This window comes from Cynocephalus volans, chromosome 3 (assembly GCF_027409185.1).
Source record: "Cynocephalus volans isolate mCynVol1 chromosome 3, mCynVol1.pri, whole genome shotgun sequence".
NCBI lineage: Eukaryota > Metazoa > Chordata > Mammalia > Dermoptera > Cynocephalidae > Cynocephalus > Cynocephalus volans.
The window spans coordinates 184,469,478-184,486,935 of NC_084462.1; the positions used below are offsets into that span (position 1 = coordinate 184,469,478).

Below are 17,458 nucleotides of genomic sequence, written 5' to 3' on the forward strand. Positions count from 1 at the left end.
TGCTCCAGGGCCAGGCACACAGGCTGAACCTGGAATGCCATGAGGGTGGGACGGCTTGGACCGGCCCATCCTCTTGAGCCCACAGTGCCAGGCAGAGGCAGTCCTTCTATCTTTGATTGAGAAACACGGAAACGTTAGGATCCTGTCCCTCGGTGCAGGGCACTGTGATGGAGTTAGGGCTGCGATCCCCATGCAGGGCCAGTCTGCCTCGTGCATCCGGGTCACTAGTTTCACTTCCAGACATGCTGTGGTGGGGTACACTCACGGGCTGTCAGCCCCCCAGGCGCCCACCCAACGGATATGACTTGAGGCTTTGGTTCCTGCAGAAAAAGCTGCACATTTATCCCTGGTTTCTGGTTGGGAACCCCCAGGCGTCACCCAGTGGCTCCCATTAGGGCCCTGTAGTCATGGTGGGACAGGGGTGTTGGCAGGTTGGCATCTTGTCCTAGTACTCCTCAGTACCAGGAGGATGCATTTGGATTCTCAGGTCCCCAGATAAGAAAGAAGACGTACCTCTCTCCTTCACTGGGGCCTCTTGGCATGGTCAGCTGCTGCCTGGGGTTTGGCCCTGTCTGGGCAGCCTGCCCTGGCCTGAGGGAGCAGCCGGCAGGGACCAAGCCTGGGAGGGGGCTTGTTCCTGTTGTCTCCTCTTTAGGGACCTCCCATGTAGGGGTGCCAGATTTAGCAAAGTACAGGATGCCCAGTCAAATTTGAATTTCATATAAGCAATAATGTCTTCGTGTAAGTATGTCTCAAATATTGCATGAGACATACTTAGACTAGAAAATTCTTATCTGAGATTCACAGTTATCTGGGCGTCCTGTATTCTACCTGGCAGGGTGTTCCGAGGCCCTGCCAGGATGGGCTGGGCTGGAGAAGGTGCGGCAGGGGTTTTGTGCCAGCGACTGGCTGGGTGAAGTGGTCAGCCTGGGAGGGAACAGGGCCTGTTTCTTCCCCAGGAAGTGACTTGGTGGTGGACAGAGGCTTTCTGTCGGCGCCTGTGAGTGTGGCTGGCAGGCGGACAAGGGTGGCGGGGTCAGGGTTCCGTGACCTCTGCCTCTCTAGGGTCTGACCCTCCTGAGTGGCTGGGCAGCCTTCCCAGACCAGCTGAGGGCACCCCAGGGCAAGTAGAGCGCGTTTCTCCTTCCTGCACGTTTGATACAAAATGTTAGTGTTTCAAATCCAAGGAGCAAAAATCAGCAGCCATGAGCCACCCTACCACCCTACTGTTCGTGTTCGGGGACTTTTTTAAAATTGGCAGGTTATTACCATTTCTCCTCTGCTTTTTCTTTCATCACAAGAAGTTAGCGTCCATTCTTTTGGATCCTTTTTTGTTTTTGTTTTTTTATTTTATTTTTGTCTTTTTGTGACCGGTAAGGGGATCACAACCCTTGGCGTGGTGTCGCCCGCACCACGCTCAGCCAGTGAGCGCACCGGCCATTCCTATAGAAGATCCAAACCCGCGCGCGGGAGCGGCAAGCGCTGCACTCTCCCAAGTGAGCCACGGGGCCGGCCCTTGTTTTTGTTTTTTTTTTAAAAACATACTTTTTTTTTTGTCTTTTTCATGACTGGCGCTCAGCCAGTGAGTGCACCAGCCATTTCCATATAGGATCCGAACCCGCGGCGGGAGCGTCGCCGCGCTCCCAGCGCCGCACTCTCCCGAGTGCACCACGGGCTCGGCCCAAAAAATATACTTTTAAAAGATAACAGAAACCCCCTAACCCTGCAGGGCAGTGTGGCAATGCCATGGGTGGCCCTGCCCCCTCTGTGTCTTCTTGGTGCAGTGTTTTCTGTGCCTGAGATCATTGTCTGTTGATTTTGTACCCTGCTTCTTTCATTAACATTATCTGAAGTATTCTATCGTGTTGCTTCTGTTTTTTTGTTTTAGTGTTTTTTATTTTTTTGTTTAAGCTTTTTACCTGAGACGTTCCCATGGATGAGAATTCCAGAGTTGTAAAGGGTGGCAGAGAGGTGCCTGGGTGGTGCCCCCGTTCCGTGCCTGTCAGGGCTCACTCTGTGGGGCTGTGGGGTCTGCTCTTTACCTGTCCCTGTCAATGGCATTTGGGTCCTGCTCAGTGTTCTCCCATGACATCTAATGCCACACGGAAAACCCGTGAGGGTGTGTGGCAGGTCCATCAGTGGGAGCGTCTGTGGCAGGAACTGTAGAAGTGGGCATGTGACTGGGGAGGCTGTTGTCATCATGGGGGTGTCCCATGGCGTCCTGCTTGACCACCACTCATAGCAGCTGTGCCCCATTGACACCTGCCCGGGGTGGGGGGCAGACTTGGTGCCTGCTTTTGGCCTTCTGTATTGTTTGAGAGAAAAATCTGGCCGTTAAACTCTTGGATTAATAAAAAAAAAAAAAGAAGCTGCCGATAAGGGGTGTTGGAGTACATGGTCCAAGGAGGCAGGACCATGCCCGAAGCCCCAGGGGACAGTGCTGTCCCTTTCTCATGTGCGGGCTCAGGGATCGGGCCTATGCCTTCTGCGGTGACCTCTGTCCTGCTGAGGGGCTGCTCCTGTGAGCTGGGCCCTAGCGTCACTTGGCAGGGAGGGCTGCCCTCCACAGCTGTCTCTGGCTGAGCTTGGGATGCCCTGCCCAGATTTCGGGCCAAGTCCTGCCGGAGACTGGCTCACTCTGCCCAAGAGGAGCCCACCTTGCGGCCACCACTGGGGCTCGGCACAGGTCCCCGAGGCCATGGTGAGCCTTCGGTCTTCTGAGAAGTGGCTGTTCTCTTTTTCCCGCCCCACGTCTGAGCCCAGCCAGGCCACCTGACGCCCTGTCTAAGGGGATGATCCTTCCGAGGAGCCGATCTGCTCACAGCTCTCCTGCTTAACACGCTTAGCAGCCTCCAGCGCAGTCATGTCTGAGCGCCTTAGTGGGCCTGTGATCGGCCGGCGCCTTCCCTCTGCTGCCCCCTCTGCCCGGCCAGCCTGGTCATTCTGGGGGGCCTGACCCTCTGCTTGAGCTGTGGCCAGGCTTAGGACCTTGCAGTGAAGGCCCGAGTCCCTCAGGTAACACAGGGCTTGCTGCTGCCTGCCTCGAGGGGCCGTCATGTGGGATCCCTTAATGGCTCCAAGGTGCGAGCGGGGCAGTGGTCACGCAGGGTGGTGCCTGGGCATCCCGTCCCTGCCCTTGCTGGGTCATCTCACAGCCACCTCTGACGTGGCTAAGGGAGAGGGCGCGCTCCCAGGTCAGTCAGTGTTAGACTTGGGTATGGGGTGCATCTCCGCTCTTCTCTAAGGACTGCACCTGAGAATTGTCCCCACATTGTCAGTGGCTCAGCCTTTCTTGTTGGATGGTGTTCTGCTGTGTGCACGATGGCATTTTGTTTTTACAGGAAAACTAGGGCATGGTGGCACTGGGGGCCTGGTGCTGGGGTGGCCTTCCCGAGGCTGGCAGCTGTGCAGGGGGCACGTTCTGCCCCTTCATCTGGCTGACACGCCCGGCCGCTTGCACTTGTGAACTGGCCAGTGGCTTGTTTCTTGTTTCCACCATCATACTGCGAATAAGCGTCCTTTTCTCAGTCTGTGTACGTTTTTTGCATTTTTTGTGCTTTTTCTTGGCAATTTTACTTTTAAAATGTCCCCAGGCACAGTGCTGAGGTGCTGTCTAGTGTTTCTAAGTGCAAAAAGGCTGTGATGTGCCTTACGGAGAAAATGCGTGTGTCAAGAGACAAGCATGAGCTACATATGAGTGGCCATGAGTTCCGTGTTAGTGAATAATGTATACATTAAATAAAGTGTCTTCACGCAGAAACACACACAGAACAGGGTCATGTGTTGGTTGGTTGAGGAAGATGTTATGACCGGAGGCTCACGGGCACCTTATCCTGCGTTGTCTCTAGGAGCAGTGGCTCAGTATTTATGGATTCAGCGTTGGCCGTGACTTTACAGAAAGTAACTATCACAGATAACGAGAATGGACTCTGTGTGTGTGTGTGTGTGTGTGTGTGTATGTGTGTGGGGGGGTGTTTTTAACAGGTTTATTGAGGTGTACTTTGCACACAGCAAACCCCTGTATGTGTGTGGTTGTGTAATTTTTGACAAATGCGCACAGCTGTGTGACCACCAGCTTTTCAGAGCATTTCCTCCCCACCACCGATTTCCCTTGTGCCCCTCCCAGCTCCCAGCAGCGCCGATCTGTTTTCTGTTCCTGCAGTTTTTCCTTGTCCAGAGTGTGTGGTACACGTGGACTCTCACCACGTGGAGCCTCCGGGTCTGGCTTCTTCCACTGAGCATACAGCACGTGTGGATTGCCTGTGCACCATGGGTTCATCCCTTTCTCCTGCTGACTGGTGTTCCATCGTGTGGACGTGCCACAGTTTATGCACCAGTCAATGGACATTTTGTTTATTTCCAGCTTTGGGTGATTATGACTAAGGCCACAATTAACACCAGTGCTCCAATTTTTATATAAACGTATGTTCTCATTTCTCTTGGGTTAAAATACCCAGGTGTGGAGTTGTCCTTTGAATAGTGAGCCTGTATTTAACTTTTATGAAACTGATGCATTATTTTACAAGTGGCTGTACTATCCCGCACTCCTGCCAGCATGAGTGGGAACTCCAGTTCCTCTGTATCCCGACAACACTTGGTCCTGTCGCTTTTTGCTTGTGTACGACCGTACCCTGCTAGGTGGGCAGGGCATCTTTCCACGTGTTAACATACATCCATATGTCCTTGGTCACGTGTCCACCCAGGTCTTTTGTCCCTTTTAAAATTGGGTTGTTTTCCTATTGCTGAGTTGTGGGAGTTTGTTTTTATATTCTAGATTTCAGTCCTTTATCAGATATGCACTTTGCAAAGTTTTTTATTTTATCATTTGTGCATTTTGTGTATCTGAGAAATCTGCCTAACCCAAGTTCACAAAGACTTTATCCTGTTTTATTGCAGGGTTTTGATAGCTTTGGGTTTTACTTTTAAGTGTAGATCCATTTCAATTGAAATTTTTATGTGAGGGCAAAGGTTAAGATTCTTTTTGGTTTTGTATATGAATGTCCAGGTGTTCCATTACCATTTGTTAAAAAGACGATCCCTTTTCTATTGGATTTTCTGGACACCTTTGCCAAAAGTCAGTTTGCCATATATTCTTCTTTCTGTTTGTCGGCTCTATACTTCTCCCTTGATCTGCCTGCCCATCTATACTTTGGCCAATACTCGTTGTCTTAATTACTGTAGCTTTATAGTAATTCTTGAAATCAGGTAGGGTGAGTCCTCTAACTGTACTTCTTTTTCAAACTTGTTTAGTCTTTCTAGTTTCTTGGCTTTTCGTTATAAAGTATAGAATTGGCTTGTTGATTTCTATAAATACAAGCAAAAAGACTAGTGGGATTTTTGGGGATTGTGTTGAAACTGTGGTATGGATCAATTTGGGGAAAAATTGACATCTCGACCAATGTTGAGTCCTCTCATGCAGGGATTGGCAAATTGGTCCACTGCCTGTTTTTGTATGACTCATGAGCTAAGAATGGGTTTTACGTTTTTAAGTGGTTGAGAAAAGATCAAAAGAAGAATAGTTCACAATGCATAAAAATTATATGAAATGCACATTTCAGTGCCCATAAATAAAGTTTTATTGGAACACAGCCATGCACAATCATATATACTTGATATGGCTGCTTTTGAGCTGCAGAGGTGGGGCTGAGTCCTTGTGGTAGAAGCAGTCCATGGTGCCTCTGAAGAGACAGAAGAAACCAAATGTTTTCCTGCTGTCACCCTCTCAACACAGAATGCTTCACCTCCAGTCACCAAAGTGTGCAGAGAGTTCTCACCACTGGCAGCCAATCAGTTCTCCAGGGGACACAGCTGGGTGTGCTGTCATTTGACCTAATTCTGGCACTGTCTACCTGGAAATAGTATCACATCCTACAGGTTAAGGTCTCAGTCCTGCAAGACTGTCCCCCACTCATATGCCAGCTCGTGATCTGTGCCGTTGACCAACTGACTGTAAGTCGGGGTTCCCATGGCCCCCTCTTCAGGTTCACTTAATGTGCTAGAGTGGCTCTCAGAACTTGGGGTACACTTCTGTTTACCTGTTTACTGCAGAGGATGTGCTGAACAGTGGGTGGAGGAGGATGTGCAGTGGGCCAGGTCGGTGGGACGGCAGGAACTGGCCGGCACGTGTGAAGCTGTCTGGAAGCTCTCCCACCGTTGTCCTTTTGGGTTTTTATGTAGGCTTCTTCATTACATAGGCATGATTTAATCAGTAGTGGAAAGTCTCAACTTTCTCAGCCCTCTTCATCTTGTCTGGCGACCAGCCCTCATCCTGAAGCTATTTAGGGTCCCCAGCCGCCATTAGTGTACAAAAGACACTCTCATCGCTCAGGAGATGCTGAGGGTTTTAGGAGCGATGTGCCAGGACCCAGGACAGAGACGAAGTGTGCGTTTCTTGTTATATGACAGTGTCACGGTGGCTGTCACTCTGCTGCTGCACTGATAGCTCCTCAGCACGGGGGGCCATGTGCATGGCTGCACCTCAGTGTGCACTTCATGTGCGAGCAAGGGTGCATGCATGCTGAGTGCCGCAGCTTCAAGGCCCAGTGACATGGGCATCGCTAGCTGTTGCCTGATATGGCAGAGCGCTTTGCGTTGTCCAGGGACCCCAGCCATGCTAGGAACACAGCACACTTGTCATTCCTCCCAGCCGCGGGAAGAGAGTGGTCAGAAAAGTCAGGAAGATTAAAGGGGTGGCTGTCACAGCAGGGCTTCTTCACCGAGCTAAGAGATGGGGGCGAGGATGCACCCGGAGTAGGTCTCCGGTGACTCCCTCAGGCGCCAAGCAGGGAGCAGCTCGCTGTGGAAGGCAACGAGAAGGTTCACCCTTTGGAGGCCACCTGGGGCAGCAGAGTGGAGACAGCCAGTGACTCGGCTCTCCTTGGCTCTCAGTCAGTCAGCAGGTGTTTCTGGTGCTGCTCAGTTGTTTATTTGGGTCCTCAGTAGTGCGTTTGAAGTTACGTTTGAAGAATGAACCTCTAGGAAGAGTCTGCGTGTTCAGCCAAGAGTATCTGGAAAGAAGTCGGGAGGCACTGGTCTCTGCCCCCGAGGTGGGCCCTGCTGAGCAGCGTGTGGTGGCTGTGGTGCGGTGGCCGTGGTGCGGTGCGCAGGAAGCGAGGCCTGGTGGGACAGTTGACAGAGCTTGTTAGAAACGTCAGTGCTTCAGCCTGCGGTGGTTCATCCTGTTTGCTTGTCTGAGGCCTCTGTGGGGAATGTCTGAGTCTGTCATACTTTATTGAACCAGGAGTGTCAGCAGCGAGCGTTGGGCCGGCCCGTGGCTCACTCGGGAGAGTGTGGTGCTGACAGCACCAAGCCAAGGGTTAGGATCCCCTTACCGGCGAGCTTTAAAAAGAAGAAAAAAGGGCCGAGCCTGTGGCGCACTCGGGAGAGTGCGGCGCTGGGAGCGCAGCGACGCTCCCGCTGCGGGTTCGGATCCCATATAGGTAATGGCCAGTGCACTCACTGGCTGAGTACCGGTCACGAAAAAGACCAAAAAATAAAAATAAAAAAAAATAAAAAATAAAAAAAAGAAAAAGAAGAAAAAAGAAAAAACTGAGCGTCACCTGACCTCAGGGACTTAACGGTCATCAACGCTGTGGGTTTTTGTCAGAAACAGAAGCTGGATATCCCCACTTGTCCCACTTCACAGCAGCTCGAAGGCTTGGCATTGGTTAAGTTTTGTTGCAGTTTTTAAAACTCAGGGCCGAAGTTTTAAATTTTCAGAGTGAGAAGGACGATTTTTAACCACCATTGTTGAAACACCAGAAACTTTGGAAATTAGTTTTTGCTGCATACTTGATAATGTGCTTCATGAATTTATCCTAAAATTACAAGGCAAACATTTGAAAAACTTATGCTATGGTAAAGTCATTTCGGCCACAACTAATGTTGTTTGAATCATAAACCGTATAGTTTCCTTACTGTTAAAACAGAGCAAGACCTCTGTTCCCACGCAGATATGCAGGGCACGTTTTCTGGGTTTAATCTGTAGTCTGGCAGTGTGCTGGACTCTGATGCAAGTACAAGGGAAATTTCTGTATTCCATAGTCAATGTAACTGTGCTGAGGAGCACTGCCCAACCTTCCATCCAAAGTGTCTGGTCTGCAGTGTAATCATGTGCTGTAGTTTGGGGGCCCCCAGGACCACCCTCAAGTTCAGTCACTGGTGAGGAGGACTCATAACTCAGCAAAGCATTTGTACTCTTGAGGTTAGGTTACAGCCAGTTACAACGAAAGGTACAGACTAAAGTCAGCAAAGGTGGAGGCACACAGGGCAGGTTCAGGCGAGACCAGGAGCAGGCCTCCAGGTGTCTCCTCCAGCGGGGCCGTAGATGGTGCCAGTTCCCCCAGTGACTGTGTGAGGACAGGCGTGAAGCGCTGCCAACCAAGGAAACTCACCTGAGCCTTGGTGTAGAGGGTTTTATTGGAGGGTGGTCGTGCAGTCATGGCTGACCTACCCGTGTGGCTGGCCATACTCACTCAGTCTCCAGAGGTCAGGCTGGCAGCACATGGCCTGAGCCATGTAGTGGGACTACAGGTCGCTGTTAGTGTGAACTGTCTGGCCTGGCCTAAGGCCCCAGGTAGCAGAAACACTCTTACCCGGTAGGAAGTTCCAAGGGCGTCAGGGTTACCTCCCAGGAGCAGGTCGAGGGCCGCCAGACCTTTTCGTGGAATGGGTGGCGTGTAGACCACCCTCTACTGCACGCATGCCAACAGAAAATGTGGAGAGAAGAATCTCATATAGTTCCATCAGTACCTTCCGAGCAGTGAATATGCTCAATTAAAATCGTGACCTTGTGGATTGAGGTCAGTGTCTGGCAGCACCTGTATGTGTGGAAAGACAAATACTTAAGATGAAACACATAAGATCTCACCACAAATTAGCATTAACACGTGAACATTTACAGTTGATTTTGATGATAAAGAACACTAACTGTGCCCCATTTAAGCAACATGTCATCCCCCAAAACAGAATTCAAGTCTTCTCCTTAGTACATCTGTATTATAAAATATAGTCCCTAATTATTATTTATTTGTAGAAATTTGTTGTATTAGTATCTTGATTTAGCCTCGTAGCCTGCACAGCCTAAATTATTTGTTATTTGGGAGTTTATAGGGAAAGTTCACCAGCTGTATTTTTTTTTTTTTTGCCAGCTGGCTGGCAATGGAGAACCGAACCCTTGACCTTGGTGTTACAGCTGAGCTAACTAGCCAGCCCCAACCTTTTACTCATGACACTTTATATATTACCAGTTATTTAGATTTTTGTCGATTTTTCTCACCAGTGTTCTGTAGTTTTCAGCACTTAGAGCTTTGCACAGATCTTTTGATCTTTAAAGATATGTAGATCTTTTGTTAAACATACACTTAAGTATTTAATCTTTTTTGGTGCTATTATAAATGGTACTTTTTAAAATTTCAATTTCTGTGTGCTTTTTAGTAGTATATAGAGACAGGACTAATTTTTACATATCGACCTTTGTATCTTGTTAGCTTGCTAAATTCTCACACGTTAGTTTTCTTTTCTTTTTCTTTTTTGGCAGCTGGCCAGTATATGGATCCAAACCCTTGAACTTAGTGTTGTCACACTGCACTCTAACCAGCTGAGCCAACTGGTCAGCCCCTCACACAGTTTTAATAGCTTTTTTGTAGACTGTTTGGGAATTTCTATATAGACAAGCATGTCGTGTCCCTATAGAAAGCTTTATTTTTCCTTTCCAATCTGTGTGCCTTTCATCTATTTATTTTTTCTCCTCATTGCACTGACAAGGACTTCACTGTGGTCAGCAGCAGTGAGAAGAGTAGACATCCTTGCCTTATAGCTGAGCTTAAGAGCAAAGCATCCCGTCTTTCACCATGAAGTATGATGTTAGCTCTGGGTTTTTATAAATGTCTCTTATCAGGCTGATGAAGTTCCCTTTAATTCCTAGTTTGCATAGAGTTTTTATCAAGAATATGTATTTTTGATACAAGATTATTTTGTAATATATGCAAGATTATTTTCTTGCATCTGTTGAGATGGTCATATGGTTTTTCTTTATTCTGTCAATATGATGAGTTATGTTGATTGGTTTTTTTTTTTTTTTTGGTCTTTTTCGTGACCAGCACTCAGCCAGTGAGTGCACCGGCCAGTCCTATATAGGATCCGAACCCGTGGCGGGAGCGTCGCTGCGCTCCCAGCACCACACTCTCCTGAGTGCGCCACGGGCTCGGCCCTGTTGTTGATTGGTTTTTGAGTGTTGAACCGACCTTGCATTCCCTGGTAAATGGAAGTGGTTGAGAAATATTAAATATTGTCCTTTCTGTGTGTTGTTGGACTTGATTATTTAGTGCTTTGTGGAGAAGCTTTGCATCGGAAGAGTGTTGGTCTGTGGATTTCCTGTGATGTCTTGGTCTAGTTTTTGTGTCAGGGTACTGCTGGCCTCATTGTAAGTTGGGGAATGTGAGAAACACCCTCACCCGTCCAAGGCCAAAGGACGGACACAGAGACACAAGGTACAGCAAAGCGAGACTTTAATTACGGCCTTGCAAGTTTCTGGTGTCTGACGGGCAGGCACACGGAAAAGGGCTGGAAGAAGCAATTTATTTCCTAGTGCACAAGCCCCTGCCCCAACCTCCTCAGTGGCTGAGAGTACTATAATCTTCCTGGATGATGTCCAAGATTACCCCAATTTACTATCCCCTTGTAGGAAATTTCTTTGTCTGAGGGCTCAGGACAAGCCTGAAAATAAAGGCCCACTGAAAACCCTGTGAAAAGAGAAACATTAGGAACTGAAGAGAACAATAAAGGGCTGTTAACTCATGACCATCTCAAGGAGAACTTTATCTATTCAGCGACCCCCACCCCCACCCCCGGGAATGGGCTAGACCAGTCAGACAATTCGGTGGCTGGGCCTGAATTATTTCTGAAAATGAATCACTTAGATTATTTTCTTACGGGGAGTGTCCTTTCTCTTCTGTTTTCTGGAAGAGTTGGTGGTGTAGAATTAATTTTTCCCTAAGTATTTGGTAGACTTCACCAGTGAAGCCATCTGGGCCTGGAGTTTTGTTGTTGTTGGAAGGTTTTTGTCTATGAATTCAAGTTCTTCTGTAGGTGTAGGGCTACTGAGTGAGCTTTGGTAGGTTGTTTTCAAGCCGTCAGTCCATTTCATCAGGTTTCTTGGCATAAAGCTCTTACGTCCCTTACTGCCCTTTTCGTGCTGGTAGGGTCTGTGGTGCTGCCCCCCCTTTTGTTTCCGGTGTTGTTTATTCGTGGACTCTTTCTTTTTCTCTTTATCAGTCTGGCTATAAATTTGTCATTTTGTTGATCTTTTCAATAACCACCTTTTAGTCCTTTGACTTTTTTCTCTATTATTTTTGTTTTCACGTGGATTTTTGCTCTTTATTGTTTCCTGCCTTCTTGTGTTGTTTTCCCATTTGTTAAAGTGTAATTTACATTCACTACAGTTCTGTGAATTTTGGCAAAGTACGTAGTCATATCACTGCTGCCACAGTCACAACACAGAACAGTTCACCACTCCAGGCCCCCCATTCCCCTGTGCGGTCACTCCTGTCTCCCAAATGTCCAGCACCTTCCTGTGTCCCGTGGTCACCAGGACTTCATTCCTGTGACCACTGAGGGGTCTCTCATTGAGCGGACAGGCCCCCAGCTTGTCCATCCCTTCTCCACTTGAGGGATGTTTGCTTTTTTATAGTTTTTGGCAAGTATGAGTAATTGTTTTGGGTTTAATTTTCTCTTTATCTAGTTTCTTAGAGTGAAAGCTTAGGTTATTCATTTGAGACCTTTTTTTGAATTAAAAAAAAAGCTTTATTGAGATTTAATCTACATGTGATAAAATTCACTCATTTTGAGTGTACAGTTCAATGCATTTTAATATTTTCATGGGGTTGTACAAGGCTGGCCACAGTCTAGGTTCAGAACATTTCTATCACCTTGAAAAGAAGCCTCGTACCCTGTCACTTCTTGCAGACCTCTCTTTGTCCAATTACCTATGCAGTGCCACGCGTGTCCCGCTGAGCACTGTAGCTGTGTCCCCTCTGGATTTTTAACATCATGTGTGCATTGTTCTGTGGGGCTTCGTGAGGGTGCAGCCCAACAATGCTCATAGGTGTGTGCTCACAGGGGTGTGCTCACAGGGGTGCCTGCAGATGTGTGCTTGCAGGCGTGTGCTTACGGGTGTGCCTGCAGGTGTGCCATGGCCACAAGGTCCTGGCAGTGTGGGCCTGACCTCTGGGTGCTCTTGCTGCAGTTTGCTGAATCTGTGCCCATTTGTGGGCACTGGGCCTGGTTCCCACTGTAACAAGCCTACTGGTCAGCTTGGTCCACAGAGTGGGTGCAGGTGGGCAGCAAGGGCTGGTGGACAGGCTGGGGTGCAGGCGCATCAGGGCCTCAACCTTCCCTGCAGCCGCTCCAGGATGCCTGGCTTCCCTGGGCCTTCCAGGGTGAGCCTCAGACCTCCGGGAAGTTTGGTCACTCTCTGTCGATGGAGTTGGTGAGAAGACCAGAGGACTGTGTGGTTTTGCGAACAAGAGAAGATTTCTCCTTACTGGAGGGCCAGTGCTGGGTCTCCACGGGGTCACATGCACCCTTTGGATCATGCTGTTCTTTGTTCCCATAGCCTGTCCCCAAACTTGGATGAGGGTGACATTGTCATTCCTGGGGCCCCTTTCTGTGCCCACCTCAGCTGGGGAAGCCCCAGCCTGTTTTCCGTGTTATTGCTATTGGGGGAGTGGGCTGGTGGCAGCCAGGTGTGCTGAGATGGTCACTGGGGGCCGCTGGTAGCCACATGACTCTGGGGACATGCTGTCCAGGCAGTGGCAGCCAGTGGGGAGGGATGTTCCAGGCTCCTGCAGGGTCTCAGGCAGCCCTGGAGCTGGGCTTTGCTGAGAAAGCTGCAGCCTGGCCCCTGTGGCCTCCCCTGGGATGGGGGCTGCAGGCCCCTGTGGGAATGGCCCCTCCTGCCCACCTCTGGCTGCTCGCTGGCTTTGTTCTCCCTGTCATTTGCCGTCTGTTGATTTTGGTTACATCCATCTCCCTCCCCGATGGTGTGGGGGCTTCACCTTCTCCATTCCCTCCTGTTCCTGGGGGGCGGCAGGAGGTTGCCAGTGTGGTGGGGGTGAGATGGGGTGGGCGGCGGGTGTCATGGGTGACACTGTCTCTGTACTGTTTGCAGACTACGTCTACTTCGAGAACTCCTCCAGCAACCCGTACCTGATTCGCAGAATCGAGGAGCTCAACAAGGTAGCGTGTGCCTGGCAGCACCCGGCCCTGCTCTGCCCTCAGGTGGGCAGGAGCTTCTCGCCCCTTCCTGGCTCTGCCCAGGGACCACTGTGTTGAATGAGACCAAACACCCCAAAGCCTGCGGCTGGCCTGGGACCAGCCACTGTCTGCTCAGCCTTCATCCACTGTCAGCTGCCCTGACCTGGGTCTCCCCCCTTGAAGAGACCATGAGTAAGGGCCCTCAGTGGCCTCATTGGGGCCGTGACCAGGCTTCTATGAGGAATGTGCTCAATGTGGCTTTGAGCTGCCCAACCCGACACTTTGCTCAGCGGGTGTGGGGGCTGTCAGTGGTACAGGTGCCCCCTCGGGGGCCTGGGCAGAACTGAGTGTTCACAGGGTTTGGGTTGGACGATTCTGGAGACCAACCAAGGATGAGAGGAAGCAGCACTCGGGGCCCAGCCTGCTCCTGCCACCCCCAGCCTCCACACCCTCCACCCTGTGCCTTGGCGGTTCTTGGCGGCTCCGCCCACAGTTGCAGCACCCCCGCGGGTGCTGTCTGCTCTGGGCGTGCATGTGGTGTCAGCGTAGCGGAGGGTTCCTTGTGGCCTCTCCAGTCGCTTGGGCAGCCCTTCATCCCACCTTGTGCCCCGTCCCTGTGAGTCCTTGGCAGGTGCTTGCTGCTGGGTTGGGGGCCAGTGGCATGGGTAGGAGTGGATATCCAGACCCTGAAACCCCAGTTCCTCCAATCTGCACTCGTGCTCAGGGGGCCTGTCTCTCCTGGCTGCTTGGGAGATGGGGTGGGGTTGGGAGCGGGTCATACCAGAGGTCCTCCCTCCCACCCTGCTGGCTCCTGGCTGGAGACTTTCCCAAGGGCGTGGGGGGGTGTGGGCACTCAGTGGACACAGCCTCAGTGGACACGGCAAAGGGTGTGCGGGGTGTGGTTCTGGGCATGTCACAGATCCCTCTGAGTGTTCCCATGGCACCCAGAGCCTGCGGCCCTGCAGGCTGCTTCCTCCCCGTCTGGTGCTATCTTGGGGTGACCTTGGCGTGCTTCACTAAATAGCACAGGCCAGCCTGTGAGAAGCTGCTTTCCTGGACCTCTGGCTTGATGGCAGCAGTGACTCCGGGATTCTTGGGATCAGACAGGATGGCACACTGCCTCAGGCCTAGCCACACTGAGCTCTGACCCAGTGCCTGCCGGTGGCTGGCTGGTGGGCACTCTGGTTGGGCATGGCACAGGGTCCCGGCCTGAGCCTCTGACCCTACCTGTGGATGCCAAGGGGGGGCCTTTCACTGTGGCATCGGCCAGTACCTTGGGGACAAGGAGAGTGGGGAGGAGGAGCCTGTTCCCTGAAGCCTGCACCAGCTGGGTGGAGCACCTGGCAGCTTCCTGGGAGGCCTAAGGGCCAGTCTGTTGGTGGCATGGGCAGTGACCAGGCTGTCCAGAGCCTACGTCGCCATCCCCACTGGGTGCAGGCCTGCTTGCAGGACAGAATGGCCCTGGACTCTGGATGCTGCTGGAACCTGTGCCCTGGCAGGCACCTTGGGTCAAGTGTGGCCATCATTCTCAGCTGAGGTGAAAACACTGCTCATGGAGGCTTGACAAGCAGTCAGCCATTTACACATTTAAGCATGTGCTGACTTGGAGACGTGGAAACTGAGGCACAGAGGGAGATTCTGCAACTGGCAGTGGAGCCTGGCCAGGAGTGACTGGGTGTCTGCAGGGCCCCTCCTGGGTCTCTGCTGGCCAGGGCCCTGGGGAGCACAGGGGGATGTCTCAGGTCAGTGGCTGTGGACACCTTGGCGACGTGGCTGGGCCAGCAGGGGACGCCCACATGTGTGCACGGGCTGTTGGGGCCCAGATTTCCACCCTTTTGTGATGTTTGGCTACCGACGAGCATCGAGCACACTCGGGGTGTCCTCTTTGTCCTAGGACCCCACTGCAGACTGACCCTCGTGTCTGCGCACCTGCTCAGGGCCAGGGCCACGTGACCTCTGCCTTGTCACTAATCTCAACACAAGCCTGTGAGGGATGCTGTCGCACTCTCCTTGTGACAGTTCAGGTCAGAGCAACTGAATGACCACAGAGCCTGCACGCTCATCAGCGTAAAAGAACCGCAAGACCCCACGACAGAGCATGGGCAGTGCTGTCGGGAATGAGAAATTCCAGGATTCCAGAGGTGGGACGGCAGGGGGAGGAGCTCCCAGGTAGCTGCAGCCGGTTGAGCACAGACTTTTCCCTTCTGTTCTCTCACCTGAACACCCCCTGGAATAGCAGGAAAGGAACACCAAAGCTCCACACCCACGGGATTGAGGGGGCGGGAGAGGAGGCACCACACAGGTCAGGAAGCAGATGGACTGGTTGAGCCTAGAAACTCCAGCCCCCAGGAGGGAGCAAGAGGAGCCAAATGGAGGCACAGGAATCGGGCCTGGGAACTCAGAGAATAGGTTGAAAATCTGTGCGGGGATCAGAGGGACTTGCAGAACCCTGTCCTGTACTGGAGCAGTGGACTCAGAGGCACCTGCAGCTCAGGCAGGGGCTGGAAATGGGTTCGTTGGTAGGCTCTTCCCTGTGGCCCCACCCTGGCCCCGTTACATACTTGGATCCTAGGACCCTGGCAGCCAGGCTTCTGGAGCTCTGGAGGGCGTGGATACCTTCTATCTGAGTTGCCAGAGCATGGCTGTTGGTGTTGGTGGCCCCTGGCAGAACACCGACTCCTGCTGTCACCCAGCAGTGAAGCCCGCATACCCAGCCATCCAGCTTTTACAGAGCTCCCAGCAGCCAAGAGTCATGGGATGTTTGGGAGGGCTTTTCACATGAAGATAGATCAAAATATATAGAAACGGAACTAGGAAGAAACAGAGCTGATGCAGGAAACAGAAGAAAACTAAAAGTCAAACAAAACCTGCTGACATTCTCAGAGAGAGGAAAAAGGTGCACCTTAAATGTGGAGAGATGCTCTTGAAAATGCACATGGTGCACAGGAGCAAAAAGCAGAGTGAGAAGACAGCTACACTGGGGTCTCTGGAGAGACTGAACGAATAGGATGGATATACAATCACGTGTCACTTATTGAAAGAGATATCTCCTGAGAAATGCATCATAAGGCGATTTCCTGGTTCTGGGAACATCACAGGTGCATTCAACAAACCTGGATGGTGCAGCCAACTGCACACTTGGCTGTGTGGTGCAGCCCGTGGCTCCCAGGCTACAAACCTGTGCAGCATGTGACCATACTGCATACTGTGAGCAGTTGTAACATGGCAGTGAGCACCTGTGTTTCGAAACCTATCTATACACAGAAAAGGTACAATAAAATTATGGTATAAAAGATTTTTAAAAAGGCACACCTGTATGGGGCACTTATCATGCATGGAGCTCACAGGACTGGAACTTGCTCTGGGTGAGTCGGTGAGTGGCGTTGAGTGAATGAAGGCTGAGAATGTTATTTTGTGCCACTGTATACTTTTATAAGCGCTGTACACTAAATTTATTTTAAATAATAAAGTAATTGCACTACAACCTTATGATGGCTGCAGTGTTGCCAGGTGATGGGAATTTTTAAGCTCCATTATAATCTCATGGGACCCTGTCCTGTATGTGGTCCATTGCTGACCAAAATGTCGTTATGTGGTGCATGATTGCATAGATAACATGAGAGGGCATTTATGAGGGGATTGGCTCATGGGATCATGGAAGCTAAGAAGTCCCACAACAGGCCGTCTGCAAGCTGGGGACCCCAGGATGCTGGCAGTGTGGCTCGGTCTAAGTCCTGAAGCCTCAGAACTGGGGGAGCTGGTGGTGTAACTCCAGTCCAAGGCTAAAGCCTGAGAACCCAAGGTGGGGTGGGGGGCTGCGTGTGTGAGCCCTGGAGTCCCAAGGCGAGAGAGCCTGGAGGTGTGACGTTCACAGGCAAGAGGAGGACAGTGTCCCAGTTCTGGGGTAAAGAGAAAGAGGGAGAGACAGAGGAAATCCCTTTTTCTCCTTTTTTGTTCCGTTTGGGCCCCCAGCCGAGTGGGTGGTGCCAGCCGCATTGAGGAGAATGTTCCACCAACACAACCTACCGCCTCCTCTGGAGACATCCCACGGACACACCGGGAAGAACGCTTTGCCAGCCTCTAGGTGTCCTTCATCCAGTCAAGTTGACACCTAAACTTGACCGTCACAGAGATCAAGTTGAGAATACCTCCCAGAATGTAGCACAAAACACAAAGACTGGGAGAGACAAATAAGCAGAAAATT

At 51.1% G+C, this 17,458-nt stretch overlaps 1 protein-coding gene across 3 annotated transcripts in view; it reads left to right on the forward strand.

The window, feature by feature from the left end:
- MTA1 (metastasis associated 1) overlaps positions 1–17,458 on the forward strand; it is a 43,716-nt gene that overhangs the window by 2,705 nt on the left and 23,553 nt on the right. For 2 of the 3 annotated variants that reach the window (XM_063088884.1, XM_063088885.1), the window contains exon 2: positions 13,169–13,236. In XM_063088884.1, coding sequence (XP_062944954.1) covers positions 13,169–13,236 — 68 coding nt within the window. Of the gene's footprint in view, positions 1–13,168; positions 13,279–17,458 lie in introns of all 3 variants that reach the window. The other variant, XM_063088882.1, reaches the window with a different exon arrangement.